Source organism: Phyllobates terribilis, unplaced genomic scaffold, assembly GCF_046119375.1.
Source record: "Phyllobates terribilis strain yellow unplaced genomic scaffold, ASM4611937v1 Scaffold_26__1_contigs__length_17865784, whole genome shotgun sequence".
Classification (NCBI taxonomy): domain Eukaryota; kingdom Metazoa; phylum Chordata; class Amphibia; order Anura; family Dendrobatidae; genus Phyllobates; species Phyllobates terribilis.
The window spans coordinates 14,240,253-14,264,865 of NW_027362786.1; the positions used below are offsets into that span (position 1 = coordinate 14,240,253).

Genomic DNA, 24,613 nt, shown 5'->3' on the forward strand with positions numbered 1-24,613 from the left:
GGGCAAGAACTTCTCAGGAGGAAAATCACCATGGTGGGCACAGTGAAAACAAACAAACCTGAGCTGCCCACTGAATTGTTGCAGATGAAGGACAGGGCTCCACTTTCCTCAAAGTTTGTTTTTACAGACACCACCACTACTGTTTCATACTGCCCCAAAAAACGACGGAATGTGGTACTGATGTCCACACTTCACAAAGATGCAGCTGTGTCATCAGGAAGTGACAAAAAGCCCAGAATCATCCTGGACTATAACAAAAACAAAGGAGGAGTGGACAACCTGGACAAGGTGACTGCCACCTACACTTGCCAGCGAATGACTAGGAGATGGCCAATGGTTGTATTTTACAACATCCTTGATGTGTCAGCATGCAATTCATTTGTGTTGTGGACCCACATTCACCAAGGATGGAATTCAAAGAAAAAACACAAGCGGAGGATGTTTCTTGAGGAACTAGGAAGATCCCTTGTCAAGGCGCACATTGACCAAAGGGAACGAGTGCCCCGAGACCCAGCCGCTGCAGCCTTGGTCCGACAACTCCAGAGCTCAACAAGTGCTTCGTCCACACCCACAGCAACACAGAGCATCATCACCAGCATCCTCCTCAACCAGGCCTGCCTCAACATCAACCACAACAGCCACAACCCCAGTGAGACCACCTGATTCTAAAAGAAAGAGGTTTCAGGTCTGCCCTAGCAATAAGGACAGAAAGACAAATAAATCGTGCTTCGGCTGCAAAAAATACCTCTGCAAAGAACACACAAAAAGTGTCACTTTTTGCCACACATGCATCTAAATACTAATGCATCAAAAAACTAGTACTTGATTTCTGTATATTTGCTTGATTGATTGTTGTTTGTTTGTTTGTTTGTCCTAGAAAAGCTACTTTTTATTATTATTGCTATTAATGTTAATATAATTTTCATCTTTTATTTGTATTAAAGTTCAATAAAAAAAAAAATCTGTTTTTTGCCTTTTTCATAAAGTAGTTAGATATGGGTCAAAATTGACCCTTAACACCATAGATGTTACTAGAGTTAATATATATATATATATATATATATATATATATATATATATATATATATATATATACACACATACACATATATACACACATACATACATACATACATGCTTTTTTTTTACATTTAAGAAATGTGTTCCAAAACCCTTCAGTAATAGTCAGGCAATATAACAAACTTTTTTAAGTTTATATTATTCTCTTGAGGTTCATTTGACAATATTTTTATATTGAAAATGAAGGGTATGCTCTCAAATGAAAGGCCCAGAGGGCCACAACAAAAATATTAAAATCAATCCTTCCATGGATGAGAAACCCTAACAAGGTAACTAAGAGGTAAGAAACAAATCGGATCATAAATAACTGTTTGTAGGGTATCCTAGGGGTGATTTAAGACACGGGTCAAAACCGACCCGTTAACATAAGAAAGAGTAACAGAAAGCTAACAGAAGAGGAAGGTTAACAAGATGGTTTTAATGCCCCTTGGAAGAGCCATGCAGTACAGCATATTAAAAACATTATTTCCATTATTAGGGAGTGGGTCTCCCATAGTCTTTGCCTATGCCTTCCAAGCAAAAGCTGCCAAAAATTAGGACGGAGGAACTTGCAATGCTGGCAACACGGACCACGGTCACCCTGGTGGTATAGTGGTGATGGAGGCTGAGGATAAGGAGAAGAGCAAAAAACAGCCGAAATGAGGAAGCATATACCCATGTGTGGGTGTGAAGCGGTGCATGGGAATACACCTCCCGAAATAACACAGTGGATTTGACGTTATGCTACTCTGCTGTCATTTGGTGGTGATGAGAAGTCTGGCCCAATCCACCCCTGGTTTATTTTGATAAGGGTCAGCTTGTCAGTTGACAGGCGAGTGCGCTTATCAGTCATAATTCCCCCAGCAGCACTAAAAACACACTCTGATAACACGCTAGTGGCAGGGCAGGCCAGGACCTCCAAGGCATACAGAGAGAATTCATTACAAGTGTCCAGCTTGGATACCAATAATTAAAAGGCACAGAGGAATCACGGAGGACGCTGGAACGGTTGGCAAGGTACTCCCTCACCATCTTTTGAAACTTTCCACTCCTTGTGAGAGTACCCCACGCCTCAGGGCCTGTAAGCTGGGCGGGTCTCAGAAAACTGTCCCAGAATGTTGACAGTGTTCCCCTACGTCTGCTGGATTGGAGTTGCGTCTCTCTCGCCTGTACGCCTTGGTTGGGCAACGAACTGTGACCTCTGCCGCTAGCGTGTTCAGATGGGAATTTTTTTAACAGTTCTGCAGCAACGGCCTTCTGGTACTGCCCCATTTTTGTAGACCTCTCCACCTCAGGAATAAGAGAGTGAAAGTTCTCCTTGTAGCGGGGGTCTAAAAGTGTCACCAACCAGTAATGACTGTCACCCAATATTTTGACAACGCGTGCCAGACTGGTAATGGGCAAGATTTCCGTGTCCTCACCAAGATGACGACCTACCATGCTCTCCTCCTCCTTCTCCCCCCTGTCCTCAGGCCACCCACGCTGAACCGACAGTGTGACAGTTGTTCAGGTAATACCGTCTACAGCGCATGATACCAGCTCCTGTTCTTCCTCCTCCTCCTCTCCCTCATTGTCCCCGAATGCACGTTGGGATGAGATGAGGCTGGGCTGTGTGTAATCGCCCGCTATGGCTTTTTGATCCATCTCATCATACTCTGGCTGCAATGCCTCCTCTTTAATTCTCTGCAGAGAGTGTTGCAAAAGACCGACAAGTGGGATGCTGATACTAATGAAGGCGTTATCGCCACTCACCATCTTGGTGGGCTCCTCAAAGTTTGTCAGGATGGTACATATGTCAGACATCCAGGTCCACTCCTGAGGTCTTATGTGTGGAATCTGACCTGAATATCGATGGCCTTGTTGCAGCTGGTACTCCACAACTGCTCTCTTCTGCTCACAAATCCTTTGCAACATGTGAAGGGTAGAGTTCCAACGTGTGGGGACATCACACACCAGTCGGTGTGCCGGAAGTTGCAAATGCAGCTGCAACACAGCAAGGGTGACAGAAGCTGTAGGCGACTTCCGAAAATGAGCTGACAGGTGGCGTACCTTGAAGAGCAGATCTGGCAACTCGGGGTACGATTTAAGAAACCGCTGAACCACGAGGTTAAGCACATGAGCCAGGCATGGTACGTGTGTGATCTTGCTTCGCCTCAGAGGGGGGAGGGGGGAGGGGGGAGGAGGAGGAGGAGGAGGAGGAGGAGGAGGAGGAGGAGGAGGAGGAGGAGGAGGAGGAGGAGGAGGAGGAGGAGGAGGAGGAGGAGGAGGAGGCAACTCTGACTGACATAGGGCCCGCAATCCTCGGTGTGGGGAGTGTGTGTTCTGTCCCAAGGTCCGATTGGGTCCCGGCTTCCACTATGTTTACCCAGCGTGCCGTCTGGGAGATGTACCGTCCCTGGCCACAAGCACTCGTCCACGTGTCTGTTGTCAGGTGGACTCTCCCAGTAACTGCGTTGTTGAGGGCATGGCAGATGTTTTGGGACACGTGCTTGTGTAGTGCGGGGATGGCACACCGGTCAAAATAGTGTCGGCTGGGGACCGAGTACCGAGGGACGGCCACTGCCATAAGGTTGCGGAAGGGTTCCGTCTCCACCAGCCTAAAAGTCAGCATTTCCTACACAAGCAGTCGTGAAATGAGCGAATCTAGGACTGTGGCCTGTGGGGTGTTGGCTGCGAATTTGTGCTTTCGTTCAAAGGTCTGGGATATGGACGCGGACGTTGATGCGGTTTCTTGAGAAACTGCCATAACAAGTGAAGGCTGAGAGGAGGGGGCATCTTTGCATGCAGTATGGACAGGGGATTGCCTTGCACACACAACAGGGGGTTCTCTTACACACACAACAGCGGAAGAAGCAGTGGTGACACCCGCTGACACTGGTCGTGGACCCTGGGGTTTGCCCCACAAAGTCGGGTGCTTTCCTAACATGTGCCTGATCATGCTGGTGGTGGTCAGGCTGGTAGTTTTATCACCCCATGCTGATGCTGGCATGGCAGGTGGTACAAATGGCCTTTTTGGGGTTATCAGCAGAGTCTTTAAATAATTCCAGACTCTGGAAGACCTACCGGTTGTAATGGCAACGTCCCTCGTGTTGGTGTTACGGGGAAAGGTTGCCCGCCTTCTGTCTGCGGCAACCACACTGCTTCTTCCTGCCTGTTGGGGTACTCTGCCTCTCTCCACCTGTGTGCTGCTGGCCTCGCTCTGCGTGTCCTCCTGCCACGTTGGGTCAGTTACTAGATCACCCACCACCTCCTTCTCTTCCACTTGTGCACCACGATGCTCCTCCTCACTTCGTGGCAATTGTGTCTCGCCATCATCCACCTCTTATGACAAATTGCCAGCATCGCCTTCCTGTGGCTGTTCAAATATTTGGCCATCGCTACATGGGATCTCCTCTTCCACCACTTCAAGCGGAGCAGGCGAGGGGCCCAAATATTGAAATGGACAAGTGAACAGCTCTTCAGAGTGTCCAACTGTGGGATCAGTTGCTGTCTGACGACTCTCGGCATGGTGGGAGGAAGGAGCATCAGGGTGAGGAGGAGTATGCGGTCGAGACTCACGGCTACTAAGACTTGACCGTGTGGAAGACAGACCGGAGGTGGTGGTGCCCAGGTAACTGGAAGTATTATCTGCTATCCAATTAATAACCTGTTCACACTGACCAGTTCGCAATAGTGGTCTTGTTGTTGTGTGCTTCCCTAGTAATTCGGTCAAGAACTGGGAGCGAGAAGATGTGGCTGTTGGTTGTGGCACATTTTCACCTTGGCCACGGCCTCGTCCTCTGCACGCACCATGACCAGAACGTCCAGTTCCACGTCCCTTGCCACGCGCCTTGCGCATTGTAAATGAAGTAAAATAGCTTACACTCGCACTATCAATGGAAAAAGGGTAATACAAAGTAGATTAGAACCGTGGAAGAGGAAAACCACAGTTCTATTTCTCTGGCCTACACCAGAATCTTTTAAACAGATATATTTGTGTCTGAACACTCACAGACACACTCAATTTTTTTTTTTTTGGGGGGGGGGGGGATACAAAAATGTTAATAAGACGGGTATTTGTACAGTCTGACTAAGGAAAAAAAAAAAAAAAAGAGGATTTAGATGAAAAAAAAAAAAAAAGTATTTTTCCTGGCCCCTGAGACCTGGGGATAAGTCGAGCAATTTGACCAGCAGCAGCACACAGGACTGTTATGCAGTGTTTGTTGGTATACAGCCTGCCTGCCTGATATCTGGGATGGATATTAGTCCTCAGAAGGACTGTTTGTTTGAATTTGAAGGCTTTAGAGACCCTACACTAAATCTCTCCCTAGCTCAGCAGCACTCTCCCTACACTGTCTGATCCGGAGCTACTGTGTCCAAGATGGCGGCGCCCGGTTTTAAATACTCGAGGTGACGCAGTGCGGCCAGCCAATCACTGTAATGCCCACAACCAACATGGCTGCGGCATTACAGTGACTGTCTGGCAATCCCTGCATGTTCATTGGCTCTGTAAAGAGTGCGAAACATGCAGGGCGGAGACCTGAGCTCCCGCCCGAGTAACCCGAAAATGCTCGGTGCTCGCCGAACATCCCGAGTAGTGAGATGCTCAGGTAAGTACCAAGCAGTGTCGAGCATGCTCGCTCAACACTAACTGTAACCCTCCTCTGAGCCACCTAGAATCTAAAATGCGTGAAATTTCAAATTCGCTGTCCTCATCAAATGGAGGGACAGTCGGCATCGCCCCCTTATCTGGCGTGTCCGCTTTCTTCAGTAACGATACTTGAACTGAATTAATTCTCCAGGATGAGGGAATGTTTAATCTCACCGCTGCCGAGCTGACCACCTGAACCACTTTGAAGGGTCCTGCAAACTTAGGCCCCAGTTTTTTAGAAGGGATCTTCAAACGCAGGTTCTTAGAGGACAACCAGACCATGTCCCCAACAGCAAACAAAGTCTCCCTTCTTTTCTTGTCAAAATATTTTTTGGACCTCTTATTCGCCTCTTTAAGATTATGGCGTACCTCGGTCTAAACCCTTTCCAAATTTTCTGAGAAACTCTCCTCCTCAGGCACTGCCGCCCTAATTTTAGAAAATGGGCCAAAAGATTGATTCCTCCCTGTACAGCAAAACGAAGGAGAACACCCAGCCGAGGAAGACGTATGGTTATTAAGAGCAAACTCAGCTAGTGGTAGATATGCAGACCACATCTCCTGATTATCTGCTACAAAACACCTTAAAAACTGCTCGACGTCTTGGTTCTTCCTTTCGGTCTGTCCATTGGACTCCGGATGATATCCAGACGAGAATGACAAATGAACCTTTAATCTGTCACAGAAAGCACGCCAAAAACGAGCCACAAACTGAGGTCCTCTATCGGAAATCATGTCCGTGGGAACAACATGTAGCCTGACAATCTCTTTCACAATCGCCTTAGCTAGAGTCTTGGCGCAGGGTAGTTTATTGAACGGGACCAGATGGCACATCTTACTAAACTGATCCACAACAAACCCGATGACAGAAAACCCCTCAGAGAACGGCAGATCGGTGATAAAATCCATAGCAAGATGCGTCCATGGCAAACTAGGGACCTCCAAAGGTCACAGCAACCCCGCAACCGGGGCATGTGAGGCCTTCAACCTAGCGCACACAGTACACTGATGCACCCACTTGATGATTTCTCTTAGCCACTGTGGCCACCAGAAACTCTGACCAATCGACCTTCTAGTTTCCGAAATGCCTGGATGACCCGCCAACCGAGACTCCTGACATTCAGCAAACAAAGCTCTCCTCAAGGCTCTAGGCACAAATAATTTACCATACGGAGTGTTTGTTGCTGCAGCATTCTGGGCCCCCAGGATGCTATTCTCCAACTCAGAACCAAATGCTGCTACCACCACCCCACTCTGCAAAATACATTCCTCCTTCTCCGTATTAACCGCTGGAGTGAAATTATGAGACAGGGTATCCGCTTTAACATTCTTTGTCCCAGGAATATATGTTATGGAGAAATGGAACTGGGCAAAAAACAGTGCCCACCTAGCTTGATGGACATTCAAACGTTTAGCAGCATCCAGATATATCAGATTTTTATGATCAGTAAAAACCTGTATCGGATGTCTAGCCCCCTCCAAAAAATGTCGCGAATGTTCAAATGTGAGTGTAATTGCCAGCAGTTCTTGGTTCCCTCGATCATAGTTGAGCTCTGCTTCCGAGAATTTTTTAGAAAAGAAAGCACCCCATCCTTACCCTCCTGGGACAGAACTGCCCTCATCCCTACTGATGAGACATTAACCTCTACCATAAATGGCTTGATCTCATCTGGCTGGATCAAAACAGGGGCAGAGCTAAACCTCTCTTTGAGATGCTCAAAAGCCTTAACTGCCTCAGTGGACCATTGGACCGTATTAGCACCCTTCTTGGTGAGATCAGTTATAGGTTTAGCGATAACAGAAAAATTCTTTATGAACTTTCTGTAATAATTCGCAAACCCTAAAAATCTCTAAATGGACTTTAAACATTCAGGCCTAGGCCACTCCAGTACTGCCTGAACCTTCACCGGGTCCATCTCAAACCCATCACCGGAGACAAAGTACCCCAAAAAACTAATTTTCTGAACCGCAAACTCGCACTTCTCTAGCTTAGCAAAGAGACTGTTTTCACTCAAAATCTGTAGAACTTCGTGGACTCTGCCAATGCGACAACAGATTGGGTGAATAGATCAAAATATCATCCAAATAAACAATAACGCTCCTACCGATCAACGGCCTCAGAATGTCATTAATAAAAATTTGAAAAAACGCAGGCGCATTTGTAAGGCCAAAAGGCATCACCAGACGCTCAAAATGACTCTCCGGGGTATTAAAAGCTGTCTTCCATTCATCGCCCTCCTTCACCCGCAACAAATTATATGCCCCTCGAAGGTCAATCTTAGAAAACCACTTCGCTCTAGTTAGTTGATTTAACAAATCCGGAATCAGCGGCAACGGGTAAGGATTGCGCACAGTGATCTTATTAATCTCCCGAAAATCCAAACACGGCCTAAGACCCCCATCCTTCTTTTTAACAAAAAAAAAATCCTACAGCCACAGGGGACTTAGAGGGTCTTATATGACCTGCAGCTAAACTAGTCTGTAGGTACTCCTTCAAAGCCTCTCTCTCGGGAATCGTCAGATTAAATAAATGACTCTTAGGGAGCGTAGTACCTGGGACGAACTCATAGTAACATAACATAGTAACATAGTTTTTAAGGTTGAAGGAAGACTAAGTCCATCTAGTTCAACCCATAGCCTAACTTGTTGATCCAGAGGAAGGCAAAAAAAAACATGTGGCAAACACTAAGCTCCAATTGGGGAAAAAAATTCCTTCCTGACTCCATACGACAATCAGACTAGTTCCCTGGATCAACGCCCTATCAAGGAATCTAGTATTTATAACCTGTAATATTATACTTTTCAAGAAAGGCATCCATGCCCTTCTTAAATTTTAACAGTGAATCACTCATTACAACATCATGCGGCAGAGTTCCATAGTCTCACTGCTCTTACAGTAAAGAATCCCCGTCTGTGATTATGATTAAACCTTCTTTCCTCCAGACGTAGAAGATGCCCCCTTGTCCCCGTCTCAGGCCTCATAGTAAAAAGATCAGTAGAAAGTTCTTTGTACTGTCCCCTCATATACTTGTACATAGTAATAAGATCACCCCTAAGCCTTCTTTTTTTCACATTAAATAACCCCAAGTGTAATAACCTGTCTTGGTATTGCAGACCCCCCAGTCCTCTAATAACCTTGGTCGCTCTTCTCTGCACCCGCTCTAGTTCAGCTATGTCTTTCTTATACACCGGAGACCAGAACTGTACACAGTATTCTAAGTGTGGTCGCACTAATGACTTGTATAGAGGTAAAATTATGTTCTCCTCATGAGTATCTATGCCTCTTTTAATGCATCCCATTATTTTATTTGCCTTTGCAGCAGCAGCCTGACACTGGCCACTAAACGTGAGCTTGTCATCCACCAATACACCCAGGTCTTTTTCTGTTACAGTTTTGCCCAGTGTTTTACAGTTAAGCATATTATACATTTTATTTCCTCTGCCCAAGTGCATTACCTTACATTTATCCCCATTAAAGCTCATTTGCCATTTATCAGCCCAAGCTTCTAGTTTACATAGATCCTCCGGTAATATAAAATTGTCCTCCTCTGTATTGATTACCCTGCAGAGTTTAGTGTCATCTGCAAATATTGAAATATTACTCTGTATGCCCCCTACAAGGTCATTAATAAATATGTTAAAAAGAAGGGGGCCCAATACTGACATCTGTGGTACCCCACTGTTAACTGAGACCCAGTCTGAGTGTTTTCCATTTATAACCACCCTTTGTTTCCTATCACTGAGCCAATTCTTTACCCACATACATATATTTTCCCCTATCCCCAATGTTCTCATTTTATGTATCAACCTTTTGTGTGGAACCGTATCAAAAGCTTTTGAAAAGTCCATATACACAACATCCACTGCATTTCCTTGGTCCAGTCCAGAACTTGCCTCCTCATAAAAACTGATCAGATTAGTTTGACAGGAACGGTCCCTCGTAAACCCATGTTAATATTGGGTCATGAGGTTATTCTTCTTCAGATACTCTATCATAGCATCTCTTAGGAAACCCTCCAGGATTTTACCCACAGTAGAGGTTAAGCTTACCGGCCTATAATTTCCAAGTTCAGTTTTTGTCCCCTTTTTGAATATTGGCACCACATTTGCTATACGCCAGTCCAGTGCTACAGACCCTGTTATTATGGAATCTTTAAAGATTAAAAATAATGGTCTATCTATGACATTACTTAATTCCTGCAGTACTCGCGGGTGTATCCCATCCGGGCCCGGGGATTTGTCAACTTTAGTGATTTTTTGATACACACCTGCTGGGTTAAGCAAGTGACATTTACTGGAGAATTTTTGTTATCACTAATCATGTTTTCTGTTATGCGATTTTCTTGTGTAAATACGGTTGAAAAAAAATCATTTAGCATATTGTCTTTTTCCTCATCCTCATCCACCATTTCACCCAGACTATTTTTAAGGGGGCCAACACTATCATTTTTTAGTGTTTTACTATTTATGTAGTTAAAGAACATTTTGGGGTTATTTTTACTTTCTCTGGCAATGATTCTCTCTGCCTCAATCTTTGCTGCCTTGATTTGGTTTTTACAGAATTTATTTAATTTTCTATATTTATTTAATGCCTCATCACTACCTACTTGCTTTAGGTCTGTAAATGCTTTCTTTTTGTCACTTATTGCGCCCCTTACAGCTCTATTTAGCCATAGTGGTTTCCTCCTATTTCTAGCATGTTTATTCCCAAGGGGTATATATTGTGCACAGGTCCTATTCAGGATGTTAATAAATGTCTCCCATTTGCTTTGTGTAGCTTTATGTCTCAGGATATCGTCCCAGGACCACTGGAGCCGGCAAATTAGCAAGTACAAATAAGTCTATATGCTCCATATTCATAATTAGTGGGAACCCGGAGACCTTCCGAGAAATGCGCCCATGCTCCAGGGGAGTGTTATCAATCGCCACAACAGGGAAAGGAGACGACAAAGGTTCAAAAAAACTTATACTTGGCTAGAAATTGTTGATCAATCAAATTAAGAGCAGCACCACAATCAACCATTACCTGAAAATCAATGGAATAACCATGATAGGCTGTATTGCCAGATAAAAACACTCCTGCGGAACATAAAAATGCTATACAAACAGGAGAGTTGCTCCTGCTGACCCTTTTTTTTTTTTTTTTTCCTTCCTTATGTGAGCCTCGCATTGCTTAATAAAATGGTCAGCCTTACCACAATACAAACATAGCCTCCCAGAGAACCTCCTCTCCCTCTCCTGGGAATGGGAGGACATCGCCCCAACTTGCATCGGTTCACCGCTGACGGCGTGACTACCCTGAGAGACAGGGTCCAACATTAAAAGGGTCTTCTCTTCACTCTGCCTGGCTCTCAATCTTCTATCCACACAGATAGCTAGCTGCATAGCTGTTTCCAGAGTGGCAGGTGCAGGATATGCAATGAGCAAATCTTTAACTCTTTCATTCAAACCTGCCAGAAACTGACTCTTGACTGCTGGGTCATTCCATCTGACCTCTGCGGACCATCGTCTGAACAGGGTGCTATACCTCTCAGCCTCACCAGAACCCTGTTTAAGCCGTCTGAGCTCTGCCTCATCTGATATGACCCAATCAGGATCATCATATAGCAATCCCAATGCAGTAAAAAATGCTTCTACTGATGTCAAACAATAATCATTAGGATGTAAAGAAAATGCCCAGATCTGGGGTTTGCCTCGCAATAAAGACATAATAATCCCCACACGCTGTAAATCACTCCCTGAGGACCCAGATCTAAGCCGAAAATATACTAAACATGCATTTTTATACATAAAAAATTCCTGCCGTTTACCAGAAAAAAACACAGGTAATCCTACCTTCGGATCATCAGGGCGTGCTCCAGGGCAATTACTTACTCAGGTGCTGTTGCAGACTGGCTGCTTGCAGAGTTAACCCTTGCAGGCGCTGAGCAAGCTCCTGGACGCTGTTCATACTGAAGGAATCAGGATGAGGATTTTTTTATATATAACTGTTAGGAAACTGCAACTGCACACTAGGGCAGAAGAGGGAAAAGCTGTCCCTGCACTAGGTCTAGACTGAAGACCTACGGTGGAGTGGGCAACCTATTCCTAGTGAATAGGCCCATCAAAGTTTCCTAGACTAAACTCAAAAGAAGACCTAAAGGAGGTAGGGAAGGGGACCCTGAAAGAACTAAGGACTGGGAAAAAACAAACAGGTGACCTCCTAACAAGAAACTAGAGGAAGCTGCAGAAAAGCAAAAGGGAATAAAGATAAAGGAATTTTCAGCAGGCAGAAGTAGAGGATCCTAGAACTGCACAAAACTAAACACAGAAAACCTCATAGCCAGACCTCTAGTGGATAAACACTGTTGCCCAGCAAGGACTAGAAGGCAGGTACTGGGTAATAAAGGGTGATACATTCACCTGATCTTAGTCAAAACCAACACCAGGGGGAAAAGACCAACAACCAGAAAACCACAACAAAATGGCGGATGGTCCCAAAGAAACAAATTCTGACAGAAATAGTGGCGACTGGGACACCCAGCCGCCACCGGCATGAGGTTATGAAAAGCCTCCGCCTCCACGAGCCTAAAGAGCCACATTTCAAGTGAAAGCAGCTTTAGAGGACTTCCTGGGAGAAATGACAGGTGGGTAGATATGGTTTCCCAAGTCCTTTCGCCAAGCTAAAGAATATGGCTATGGTGAAATACAACTGTCAGCATAAAAAGCTGTGGCCGTACCGTTCCTGGCCACATTGACTTGACCACGTGTTTGTGGTTAGGCGGTTCTTCCCAGTAAGTGCACTTGTGGAAGGCGGAGACGATACCAGGAGAAATAGTGGTGGCTGGGGACCGAATATGGATACCCGGTCGCCGCTGCCATAAGATTGTGGACAGCTTCTGCCTCCACGAGCCTAAAAGGTCACATTTCAAGTGCAAGCAGCTGTCAAAAATTTGGCAGTATAGTATTGCAGCCTGTGGTTGGCTGCATACTTGCGCTTGCATTCCAAGTAATGGGGTAGGGACAACTGAACGCTGCACTGGGACAAGGACGTGGACGGTGATTGTTGCAAGTCTGCAAAGACAGGTGCATGGCGGGAGGCATCTTCGCATGCACCAATGATCACTTATGATGGGCACACTTTTAGGCAGTGACCTGGGAGTCAGAGATGCTTCCAGAGGTCTTCCCCATGCTGTTCCCATGTTTTTTCAGCACTGTATGCATGTGTCTGAGGATGTGTCACAAACCACATGGCCAGATAAGGTTGTAAAATGTTAAAATGACATTTCCCAGTGAATGCATTTGTCTTGGCTGAAAGCAATGCAAAAGTGCAAAAACGCATAAAAAACGCTGTGTGAACATAGCCCAAGTTGTGGAGGAGTATTTTTGGTTTTGGTTATTTATTTTGCCTTATACACAAGTCTTTTCCCTGGAAAGGATGTTCCTTAACAGATTTCCCAGGAGAATCCATTTTGGTTTTGTTTTTGTATGTTTTATTGTGAGTCCGTAAAAGTGGCATAATACCTCTGACAACGTTGTTGACAGCAGTGACCTGGGAGTCAGAAATGCTTCCAGGGGTCTTTCCCATGCTGTTCCCATGTCATTTGAGCACTGTTCCCATTGATTTGGGCAATTTTTAGGCCCTCTGCAGACCACCGGGGGGAGCCTCCTGAAAAATGCTCGAGTTTCCCATAGACTTACATTGGGTTCGTTGCTCGCGTCGAGTACCCGAGTATTCCAATTTGCTCGACCCGAGCAACGAGTACTCGAGCATTTTAGTGCTCGCCCATCACTACATGCAATGTCTAGATCTCACGATAAAGCTGAGACATTTTTAGAGCTTCAAAGGGTAGTATACTAACAACGGCTTTTGACAGGGTCAATGAGAAAGTATTGGCTTCAACAATACATGTTTTTAATATTGTGTACAGTCTAGCTTTACGAAATCAGCCTTTGGCTGACATAGAGGCAGAAATTGAACTAAATGAAACAAATGGCGCTGATCTGGGAGTAGGTATGCATTCAAGGAAAACTGCCATGACAATCATTCAACATATATCCTCAGAAATTAGAAAGGATTTGTTTTTTTAGGGTGAGTGCACACGATGCGGTTGTAATGCGTTTCCGAGGTGGTTATTCCGCTGCGGAAACGCATTAAAATCACTTGGAAAGAGGTCTGCCATGTATACCAATGATATTCCGCACGTGCTGTGCACCTGATACGGAAATTTCCACTGCGAATTATCATTGCGGCACAAACCGCAGCACAACAAATTTAGGCGTGATTTCGCGGCGAAATGGCGCCCATTGACTTGCATTAAATCGCAGCAAACCCGCATCTAATATATACTTACCTTGTAATGTCTTCACATCCTGTTCCGTCCATATGTGTCCGGATCCCAGAATTCCAAGCAGTGGAAGTTCGCAGACCGCCATATTGGGACACCCAAGTGATGGGTGTCTCAATATGGAACCGCTGGTGGTACCAGCCTCTTGCGCGGTACCATCAGTGAAACACAGTCGCACAACACACACACACTGTATACGCTGTATGCACCACACATACACAAACACACACACTCTGTATAAGCCGTACGCACCACGCACACACACACTGTATATGCCATACGCACCACACACACACACTGTATACGCCGTACACACCACACACACACTGTATACGCTGTACGCACCACACACTTTATATGCCGTACGCACCACATACACACACACTGTATACGCCGTACACACCACACACACATTGTATACGCCGTACGCACCACACACGCTCACTGTATTCGCCGTACGCACCACACACACACACACACACACTGTATATGCCGTACACACACACACACACACTGTATACGCTGTACGCACCACACACACTGTGTACGCTGTTCGCACCACATACACACACTGTATACGCCGTGCGCACCACACACACACACTGTATACGCCGTACGCACCACACACACTGTATACGCCGTACGCACCACACACACTGTATACGCCGTACGCACCACATACACTGTATACGCCGTACGCACCACATACACTGTATATGCCGTACACACACACTCTGTATACGCCGTATGCACCACACACACACTGTATACGCCATATGCACCATCACACACACACACACTCTGTATACGCCATACGCACCATACACACACACTGTATATGGCGTACGCAACACACACACACTGTATATGCTGTACACACCACACACACACTGTATACGCTGTACGCACCAAACACTTTATATGCCGTACGCACCACATACACGCACACACACACACACACACACTGTATACGCCGTACGCACCACACACACATTGTATACGCCGTACGCACCACACACGCACACTGTATTCGCCGTATGCACCAGACACACACACTGTATACGCCGTACGCACCACACACACTGTATATGCCGTACACACACACACACTGTATACGCCGTATGCACCACAAACACACTGTTAAAAATTTGCAATTAGATACTCTCATTGGATGCTGAGAAAGCATTCCATAGAGTCTCCTGGCACGCCATATATTATTCTCTTAAAAAGCTTGGGGTAGGGGTCTAGGGGACCCTTTTATAGCCAAAATCACGACCCTGTATCGCAATACGTCACCTAGGCTGAAGATAAATGGAACTGTAGCACCCCGAGGGCTCGGTTGCTACAGAGGTATTGCACCGCACCCAGAGGTGTGATATCTCACTCTCAGGTAAGGATGGAGTGTGGATCAGGACCCCGACACCTGCATGCATTACACCACATTGCCGTGGGGCAGGGCGACCAATATGTCCCTGAGATGGGCACAACAGTCCCTGTCCCTGGCTGGAGTGGGGGGAGGGAACACCGAGGAAGGGGAACCCTGTAGTGCAGGAGCAGGGAGGAAGCAGTTCCTGGGTGCATTGAGAAGGGAGTATAAAAGGTGGGCCTCATCTTAGTTCAGTGCAGAGAAGTCTGAGCAGAAGTGACAGGGAGCAGGGGCTCTGCATGAGCTCTGCTCCGGAGGCAGGCCTAGTAACAGAGGCCCAGGCCTGGAAGAGGGAGAAGGAAGGAAGAGGAGTGGAGAAGGCTCCAGGAACAAGGAACGAAGGGATCCCAGGGGTGCGGACGGGCGAGTCGCCACCGCACGCCCGAATCCACCTGCGTGGAGGGGTCAGGCCAAAGGGGGAGACCGGTCCCCGAAACTAGTGGAGGCGGGAAACGACCCTCAGCTAGAAACCGGAGGCTGTGACATTTTATGTGGCGCAGCCCCTCGCTACACCCACTAGGAAGGCACCACATAGGGTCAGGGAAACTGGCGATAAGTTTACCAAGAGGAGGCCCGAGGCAGCCGGACAGAAGCGTTGGTAAGAAAGGCCAGACAAAGGACACACAAAGGGGGTCCTGTGAAGCGCTCCAAAGTTATCTGGGAGTTGACTGAGCCCCTCACAGTACGACGTGGGCAGCCGTTACCTGCAGAAGTGGTCTGGATAATAAGAACTCTGATTAAAGGCCCTGGACTGCATCACTGACTTCGTGTCGTTACTGCTGCTGCCCTGCACCATCACCCCCATCCTCCGCATACACTGCCCTGAGGCTATACTCCTCCCTTGGGGAGTTATACTACGCTCTGCTGCACCCACAACACCAGCCTCAGCGGTCTGCCCTGCAGCGGCGGTTCACTCTGACCGCAATCCACGGGTGGCGTAGTCGGACATTTAAACATCAAAACCACATAAATAGTTCTGCCACTGGTTTGACCGCCCTGAGCCACGGAACCGGGTCGCCGCCACCGAGACTACAACCACCAGCATCCACAAAAAAGGGTCCGGCTCCGGGTGTCCCAAGGCCCAGGGGGTGCGTCAGAACAATTTCATCACCTTTCATAATCACCAATGGGACAAGGCAGGGATGTCCTCTGTCCCCTCTCTTATACATCCTAGTGACGGAGCACCTGCTCTCATCAATTCGCCATAACCCCAATATTAGGTGGATTGAGGTGGGAGGCACCGAGTACAAGTGCTCTGCATTTGCTGATGATGTCCTAGTATATATCACTCAATCACATATATCCATCCCTGCTGTTATGGCTGAAATAGATCACTTTGTTACATGGTCAAATTTTAAAATCAATGCAGCGAATTCTGAGGCCCTCGATGTCTCCCTCTCCAAATCCATACAGGATTCCATCCAGTCCAACTTTCCCTTTGCCTGGCCCTCACAGGGTATCAAATACTTAGGAATTCCTATTCATAGAGACCTCTCCCATCTATGTTATCTTAATTTTGGGCCCTTTATTGAACAACTCCATACAGACCACGGTTGGCAAGTTAGAATTGTAAGATTCACTACGTGAACCACTGGTGTTTTGGGGAAAAGCACATGTACACTGTGTTCCAAATTATTATGCAAAAAGTGTTTAGGAGTGATAAGGGAAGAATTTGTTTGTTTGTCAGTTAAACTCATTGATGGTGATGTGTGTCAGGGCTCTTTATATCACTGTAAGCAATTGCAGACACCTGTGCTAATTAGTTTGGCAGGTGTGTCCAATGAAAGGCAAGACTACTTAAGAAGGCTGTCCCACATTATTAAGCAGCCTACATTTTCTGCCAAAATGGGAAAGAAAAAGGATGTGTCGGCTGCTGAGAAGCAACAAATTGTGGAGTGTTTAGGTCAAGGCATGAATACAATCAACATTGCCAAGACACTTCATCCTGATCATAGCACAATCAAGAAGTATGTAGCTGATTCACAGTACACACGTGTGCGCGCTGATAAGGGAAAATTGAGGACTCTTTCCTACAGGCAATTACGTCAGGTTAAAAGAGCAGCGGCAAAAAAGCCTTGTCATAGCAGCAGACAAGTTTTTGAAGCTGCTGGTGCCTCCAACGTCCCCCGAACAACAAGATGCAAGGTCCTTCAGAGGTTTGCAGCTGTGCGTAAGCCATCCTGTTGACCTCTTCTATCCACTGCACACAAGCAGAAACGGCTCCAGTGGGCCAAACAATACATGAAGACTGACTTCAAAACTGTTTTGTTCACCTATGAGTGGCGTGCAACGCTTGATGGTCCAGATGGATGGAGTGGAGGATGGCTGGTTGATGGACACCCCACGCAAACACGGCTACAGCGCCAACAAGGAGGAGGTGGAGTAATGTTTTGGGCTGGAATCATGGGGAGAGAGATTGTCGGCCCCTTTAGGATCCCTGAAGGGGTAATGATGAACTCAATAATGTATGTGGAGTTTCTCAAACAGCACTTCCTGCCATGGTTCAAGAAGAAGAACCGTGCATTCCACAGCAAGATCATTTCATGCATGATAATGCACCGTCTCATGCTGCACATAACACATCTGCATCTCTGGCTGATATGGACATAAAAGGGGACAAACTTATGGTGTGACCCCCATGCTCCCCTGACCTCAACCCCATTCAGAACCTCTGGAGCATCATCAAAAGGAGTGTCTATGATGGCAGGAGGCAGTTCACATCTAAGCAACAGCTCTGGGAGGGTATTCTGTCCTCATGCAAAATAATTGAAGCAGAAACCATCCAAAACCTGACAAATTCAATGGACGAGAGAATTCAGAAGCTCCTTTCGAACAAGTGGTCCTATGTGCAAATGTAACATTACCTAGAATAAAGATTTGAGTTGAAAACTGTTTGATTTCAGTTTCTAATAACCTGCTAATGCTTATAATTTCAAAAATGACCATTTTTTTGTTCTTTATTATAATGAAAAGGTTGATCGAAGAGTGTGGAGGATCTAAGAGTGTGGCAACCCAGTAGTCAGGATTATTTCGAATTCTGACAATCTGAGGGTCATGTTGCAGGTAGTGCAGCAAGAAGGCACTCATGTGTCTTGCGCATCTAGGAGCCCCAAAATTATTTTACGGGCTAGATGCAGCTAAAAATTATTATTAATTTTAAATCTGGTGGAGCTTAGTATAGATGGCCTAATAGAATCAGTACTGCACACTGATACAAAGACCAAATAATTTTCCAGCCAAGATACAGATAAACATGATTAGTAATTTTAAATCTTGTGGAGCTTCGTATAGATGGCCTAACAGAATCATTACTGCACACTGCTACAAAGCCCAAATAATTTTCCAGCCAAGATACAGATATATATGATTAGTAATTTTAAATCTGGTGGAGCTTAGTATAGATGGCCTAATAGAATCAGTACTGCACACTGCTACAAAGCCCAAATAATTTTCCAGCCAAGATGCAGATTAACATAATTAGTAATTTGAAAGCTTAAAACGGTTGGTGAGTAGTGTTGAGCGATACCTTCCGATATCAGGAAATATCGTATCGGATTGGATCGGACCGATACTCAAAAAGTATCGGATATCGCCGATTCCAATACCGGAAACCAATGCAAGTCAATGGGACACTAATATCTGAATGAAAATAAACCCTTTCTTTCCTTGTAGGTTAATTCTACATGAAGTAAAACAACTAAGAATAATGTAGAATGTATTATGCGAAAAGCCGGCAATTCATCAGCGCATACACCGGTACCCGACAATTTACAACAGAAAGAATAGAGCTTCACACATAGATTAGATAGATAGAAACATGTCAGTCACATATATATGAAGTACAGTGACAGTGTTGCTTACTGTACTTGTCATTTAGTGTAAAGGATTTATTAAAAAAAATAATAGTGTTTTCATGCACCGTCTCTTTAAGAAAGCCGGCCGGCAATTCAGCATCTGTACCCGACAATTTAGAATAGAAGGAATAGAGAATCACACATAGATTAGATAGATAGAAACATGTCAGTCACATATATATGAAGTACAGTGACAGTGTTGATTACTGTACTTGTCATTTAGTGTTAAAATAAAGGATTTATTTAAAAAAAAATTGGCGTGAGGTTCCCCTTAATTTTAGTCTCTAGCGGAGGTTAAGCAGACGGCTGGGGCAGATGTTTGAAGCCTGGGAAGGGGGTAATACCCACAGAGCTTCCCAGGCTACTAATATCAGCCCCCAGCTGAATACCTAGCCTTTACTAGCTATTAAAATGGGGGACCCCCCCAAAAAAATGACGTGGGGTCCCCCCTAATTTAATAGCTAGCAAAGACTAGGCAGACAGCTGGGGGCTGATATTAATAGCCCAGGAAGGGAGCCATGAATATTGGCCCCCTCCCAGGCTAGAAACACCAGCCGTCAGCCGCCCCAGAAATGGCGCATCCATAGGATGCGCCAATTCTGGCACTTAGCCTCGCTCTTCCCACTGCCCTGTAGCGGTGGCAGTGGGGTAATAGGGTTGGGGTTGATGTCAGCTTATAATGCCAGCTGACACCAAGCCCAGGTTAGTAATGTAGAGGCGTCTATAAGACACCCCCATTACTAACCCCATAGTCAAAGTTAAAAAAAAAACACAAACACCCAGAATAAAGTCCTTTAATTCAGGGGTCGACAAAGTTGTTCAGAATCTAGGAGCCAGCCAAAAAATTTAGGAGCCAGAATTTTTTTTAAGCAAACTGTACATATAGACCCCCTCACACACGGCGTCTCCCCGGGGAGCACGGCCTTTGTATGTACTTACACAGGTAGCGGGAGATGAGAACGGGCCCCCGGCCACAGCGATCCTTCCCCCGTAACCCAACTCTCCCTGTCCAGTCCCGGAGCATAAGGGGGGCGGAGCAAAGTGGAGAAGGCGGCCTGAGCGATACTGTCCCTGCTTCCTCCGATTGGATGACTCCGTGCAGGAGGTGGGATTGGATTGAGAGTATTTTTTTTTCTTCTCAACTCCTCAACTCCTCAAGCACCAGGCAACATTTTCTAGGCGCCACTGGCGACCAGGCGCCTGGGTTTGTCGAGCCCTGCTTTAATTGAAATAAACACACAATTCTTTATTGTTCTAAATTAAACCATACTTACCGTCACACCCATTCCAGCTGAAGCCAATGTCTTCTGCAATAAAAGAAAAATAATAAAGCAACATCATCCTTACCTTTCCATGGTTCCCACGATGGCTCCAGCTCTGCTACATCGAGATGACAGGCTGGACCGCAGCAGAACGCTGCCATCCAGCTTGCCATGCCGCAGACACTGAGAAGCGCAGGCATGCTTGCGCTCCTCAGCGTCTCTCTGTGACGGCATCCACATGAGCCGACAATGAACTCGGCTCACCTCAGGCACGTCACTGACAGCGTGGGAGAATTCTCCTGCACTCAGCGCTTCAGCGTGAGAATTTTCTCACGCTGTCAGTGACGTGCATGAGGTGAGGTCATGTCCAATGAACTCAGCTCACATCATGCACGTCACTGACAGTGTGGGAAAATTCTCACGCTGAAGCGCTGAGTGCAGGAGAATTCTCCCACGCTGTCAATGACGTGCATGAGGTGAGGTCATGTCCAATGAACTCAGCTCACCTCATGCACGTCTCTGACAGCGTGGGAGAAATCTCACGCTGAAGCGCTGAGTGCAGGAGAATTTTCCCACGCTGTCAGTGACGTGCATGAGGTGAGCCGAGTTCATTGGACATGACCTCGGCTCATCTGGATGCCGTCACAGAGAGAAACTGAGGAGCGCAAGCAAGCCTGCGCTTCTCAGTGTCCGCGGGATGACAGGCTGGATGGCAGCGTTCTGCTGCGGTCCAACCTGTCATCTCGATGTAGCAGAGCTGAAGCTGTCGTGGGATACATGGGAAGGTAAGGATGAGGTTGCTTTATTATTTTTCTTTTATTGCAGGAGATCGTTGGCTTCAGCTGGAATGGGCGTGGTGGTAAGTATAGTTTTATTTAGAACAATAAAGAATTGTGTCTTTATTTCAATTAAAGGACTTTATTCTGGGTGTTGTGTTTTTTTTAAATACTTTACTAGAAATTCATGGTGGTCATGTCTAATATTGGCGTGACCCCATGAATTTCGGGCTTAGGGCCAGCTGATAATGCCAAGCTGGCCTTAACCCCTTTATTACCCAGTGAGCCACCGCACCAGGGCCCTGGATGAGTTGGGTACAGCGCCAGAAGATGGCGCTTCTATGAACAAGCCATTTTCCGGGGCGGCTGCGGACTGCAATTTGCAGCGGGTGGGGCCCAGAAAGCTTGGGTCTCCCTGCGCTGCAGATTCCAGCCCCCAGCTGCCTAGTTGTACCTGGCTGGACACAAAAATAGGGCGAAGCTCCACGTATTTTTTTTTTTAATTATTTCATGAATTTCCTGAAATAATTAAAAAAAAATTGACGTGGGGCTTCGCGCTATATTTGTGTCCAGCCAGGTACAGCAGGCAGGAACGGGCTGCCCCCAACCACCAGCTGCCTATTTGTACCTGGCCGGACACAACAATATAGGGAAGCCCTTTTTTTCTTTATTATTTCATGAATTTCATGAAATAATTAAAAAAAAAAATACGTGGGGCTTCTCCCTATTTTTGTGTCCAGCCAGGTACAACTAGGCAGCTGGGGGCTGGAATCTGCAGCGCAGGGAGGCCCAAGCTTTCTGCCCCCCCCCTCCCCCGCTGCAAATTGCAGTCCGCAGCCACCCCGGAAAATGGCACGTTCATAGAAGCTGGATGCTGTACCTGGCTGGCATACAAAAATATGGCAAAACCCACGTCAAAATTTTTGGGAAAAATTAATTAAAAAATAAATAATAATTTAGGGACTGCATCTTTATTAACTCCTCAAATGTCATTTAGTGTTAAAATAAAGGATTTATTTAAAAAAAAAATTGGCGTGGGATCCCCCATAATTTTAGTCTCTAGCGGAGGTTAAGCAGACGGCTGGGGCAGATGTTTGAAGCCTGGGAAGGGGGTAATACCCACGGAGCTTCCCAGACTACTAATATCAGTCCCCAGCTGAATACCTAGCCTTTACTAGCTATTAAAATGGGGGACCCCCCCCAAAAAAATGACGTGGGGTCTCCCCTATTTTAATAGCTAGCAAAGGCTAGGCAGACAGCTGGGGGCTGATATTAATATCCCAGGAAAGGTGCCATGAATATTGGCCCCCTCCCAGGCTAGAAACACCAGCCGTCACACACTTAGCCTCGCTCTTCCACGCTGCCCTGGTGCGGTGGCAGGGGGTAATAGGGCTGGGGTTCATGTCAGCGCCAGCTGCCATGAAGCCCAGGTTAGTAATGATGGGCGTCTATAAGACACCCCCATTACTAACCTACAAAGTGTTAAAAAGAAAAAACACACTACACCCAGAAAAAAATAATTTATTTGAAATAAAACACACCATTTTATTTAATTCTTAGTTTACTAAAAAAAAAAATAGTTACCTGTCCACGTTCCTGCGCTGATCTCCCATGCACAGCTGTCACATCTGGAGATCTGTGCATGGCTGCTGTAAGCTCACGCTGCCGGGAACACGTCCGCTCCCGGCAGCGGGAGCCACTGACTGAGGTCACCGGAGTGCATTCACGATACAGCAGGGCCGTAAAGCAGCTAACCGGAGCAGCGCTGCCTAAACTCCGGTGTACCCGCTTATGCAATGACGGGGCTGCTTTACGGCCCCGTCATTCTAGCGGCGGCAGCGGTTCAGAGCGGTCACATTCTATGTGGCTGCTCTGAACTGGAGATCTTCGTGGGACACTCGTGGACTACTACGGAGGGGTAAGGATAAGGTTGTGGTTTATTATTTTATATTTTATTACAGGAGATCGATGGCTTCGGGGAATTAGGTGTCTAGGTGAGTATAGGTGTAGTTTTTTATTTTTTACTTTATTTTAGGTGGCGATCGGCGGGGACAGGTAATGTATGAACTAATTTATTGTAGGTAACCACTGGCCACCAATGACATGTATTTAAAATTTATTGGGGACCATGGGCAGTTTAAATAGCAGGATCAGGCTGATGGGAACTACTGCTCCCATCGAGCTGATCCTGCTGGCACGAGTGGACGGGGGACAGACATAGGCCGATGGGAGTAGTAGTGTCACATCGGCCTATGTCTGCCTGCACGCACACACCCGCAGACATCGCACAGACACCGCGCACACACACCCGCACAGACACCGCACACACTCGCAGACATTGCTCAGACACCGCGCACACCCCCGCAGACATCGCACAGACACCCACACACACCAATCATGACGGGTCTGGGAGGTGAGGCTGACCTGTGCGGCCGTGGGAAAGTTCATGTGATTTCATGCAATGCAGTCAAGCATGAACTCACATGAACCCTCCGAGGGCACCGCGGCGACTTCAAATGAACAGCTGATCGGCATCACCTGATACCTCAGCTGTTCATTTGAAATAACCGGCGGGAAAGCGCAGCACAGAAAGGGAAAGCCAGCGGTGAAGTCTTTTCACTGCCGGCTTCCCCGCCCAGGTCCTTCGCTCCCTGCTCCTTGGTGCTGCGCTCCCCGCCCGGTCTTAACTTACGATCAGGATGGGAGGTGGCGAGGGGAGTGGAGGATCGAGGTGGGAGGCTGCGGGGAAGCAGTATGGGGCTGTGTGATTGTTTAAAAGCCGGCGGCTATTTACCGCCCGCCGGCTTTTTACCGCGCGCCGGCATTTAAACAATCAGGAGAATTCTCCCACGCTGGGATGGCATTCTGATGACAGGCTGGATCTCAGCTGAGTGCTGCCATCCAGCTTGTCATCGTTCAGAGACCCTGCAGAGAGCAGGCATTAGGGGAACTTCCGATTCCGGTATTCGATATTGTAAAAGTATCGGAATTAAGTATCGGAATTCCGATACCGCGAATATCGGCCGATACCCGATATTTCAGTATCGGAATGCTCAACACTATTGGTGAGGTGATTTTAACCAATCATCAAGCTTTTACTCTCCCCAGGATGACACAGGGGTAGAAAAGTCGTTTCGGATCCATGATTTGTTCATCTTAATGAATGTGAGTCTGTCTACATTATCAGTGGAGAGCCGAGTGCGCTTATCTGTCAGCACACCACCAGCAGCGCAGAACACACGTTCAGACCGAACGCTGGCTGCGGGGCATGACAAGATCTCC

At 46.6% G+C, this 24,613-nt stretch overlaps 2 protein-coding genes across 5 annotated transcripts in view; one reads left to right on the forward strand and one right to left on the reverse strand.

Moving 5' to 3' along the window:
* Positions 1-24,613, reverse strand: part of LOC141176474 (cyclic AMP-responsive element-binding protein 3-like protein 3) — a 492,345-nt gene that overhangs the window by 68,080 nt on the left and 399,652 nt on the right. The window lies entirely within an intron of this gene.
* The window catches only part of KIAA1586 (KIAA1586 ortholog), a 51,775-nt gene continuing 33,673 nt past the window's right edge, over positions 6,512-24,613 (forward strand). The window contains 2 exon segments of the mRNA XM_073660429.1: positions 6,512-6,612; positions 13,543-13,751. Of these exon segments, the coding sequence (XP_073516530.1) occupies positions 6,512-6,612; positions 13,543-13,751 (310 nt within the window).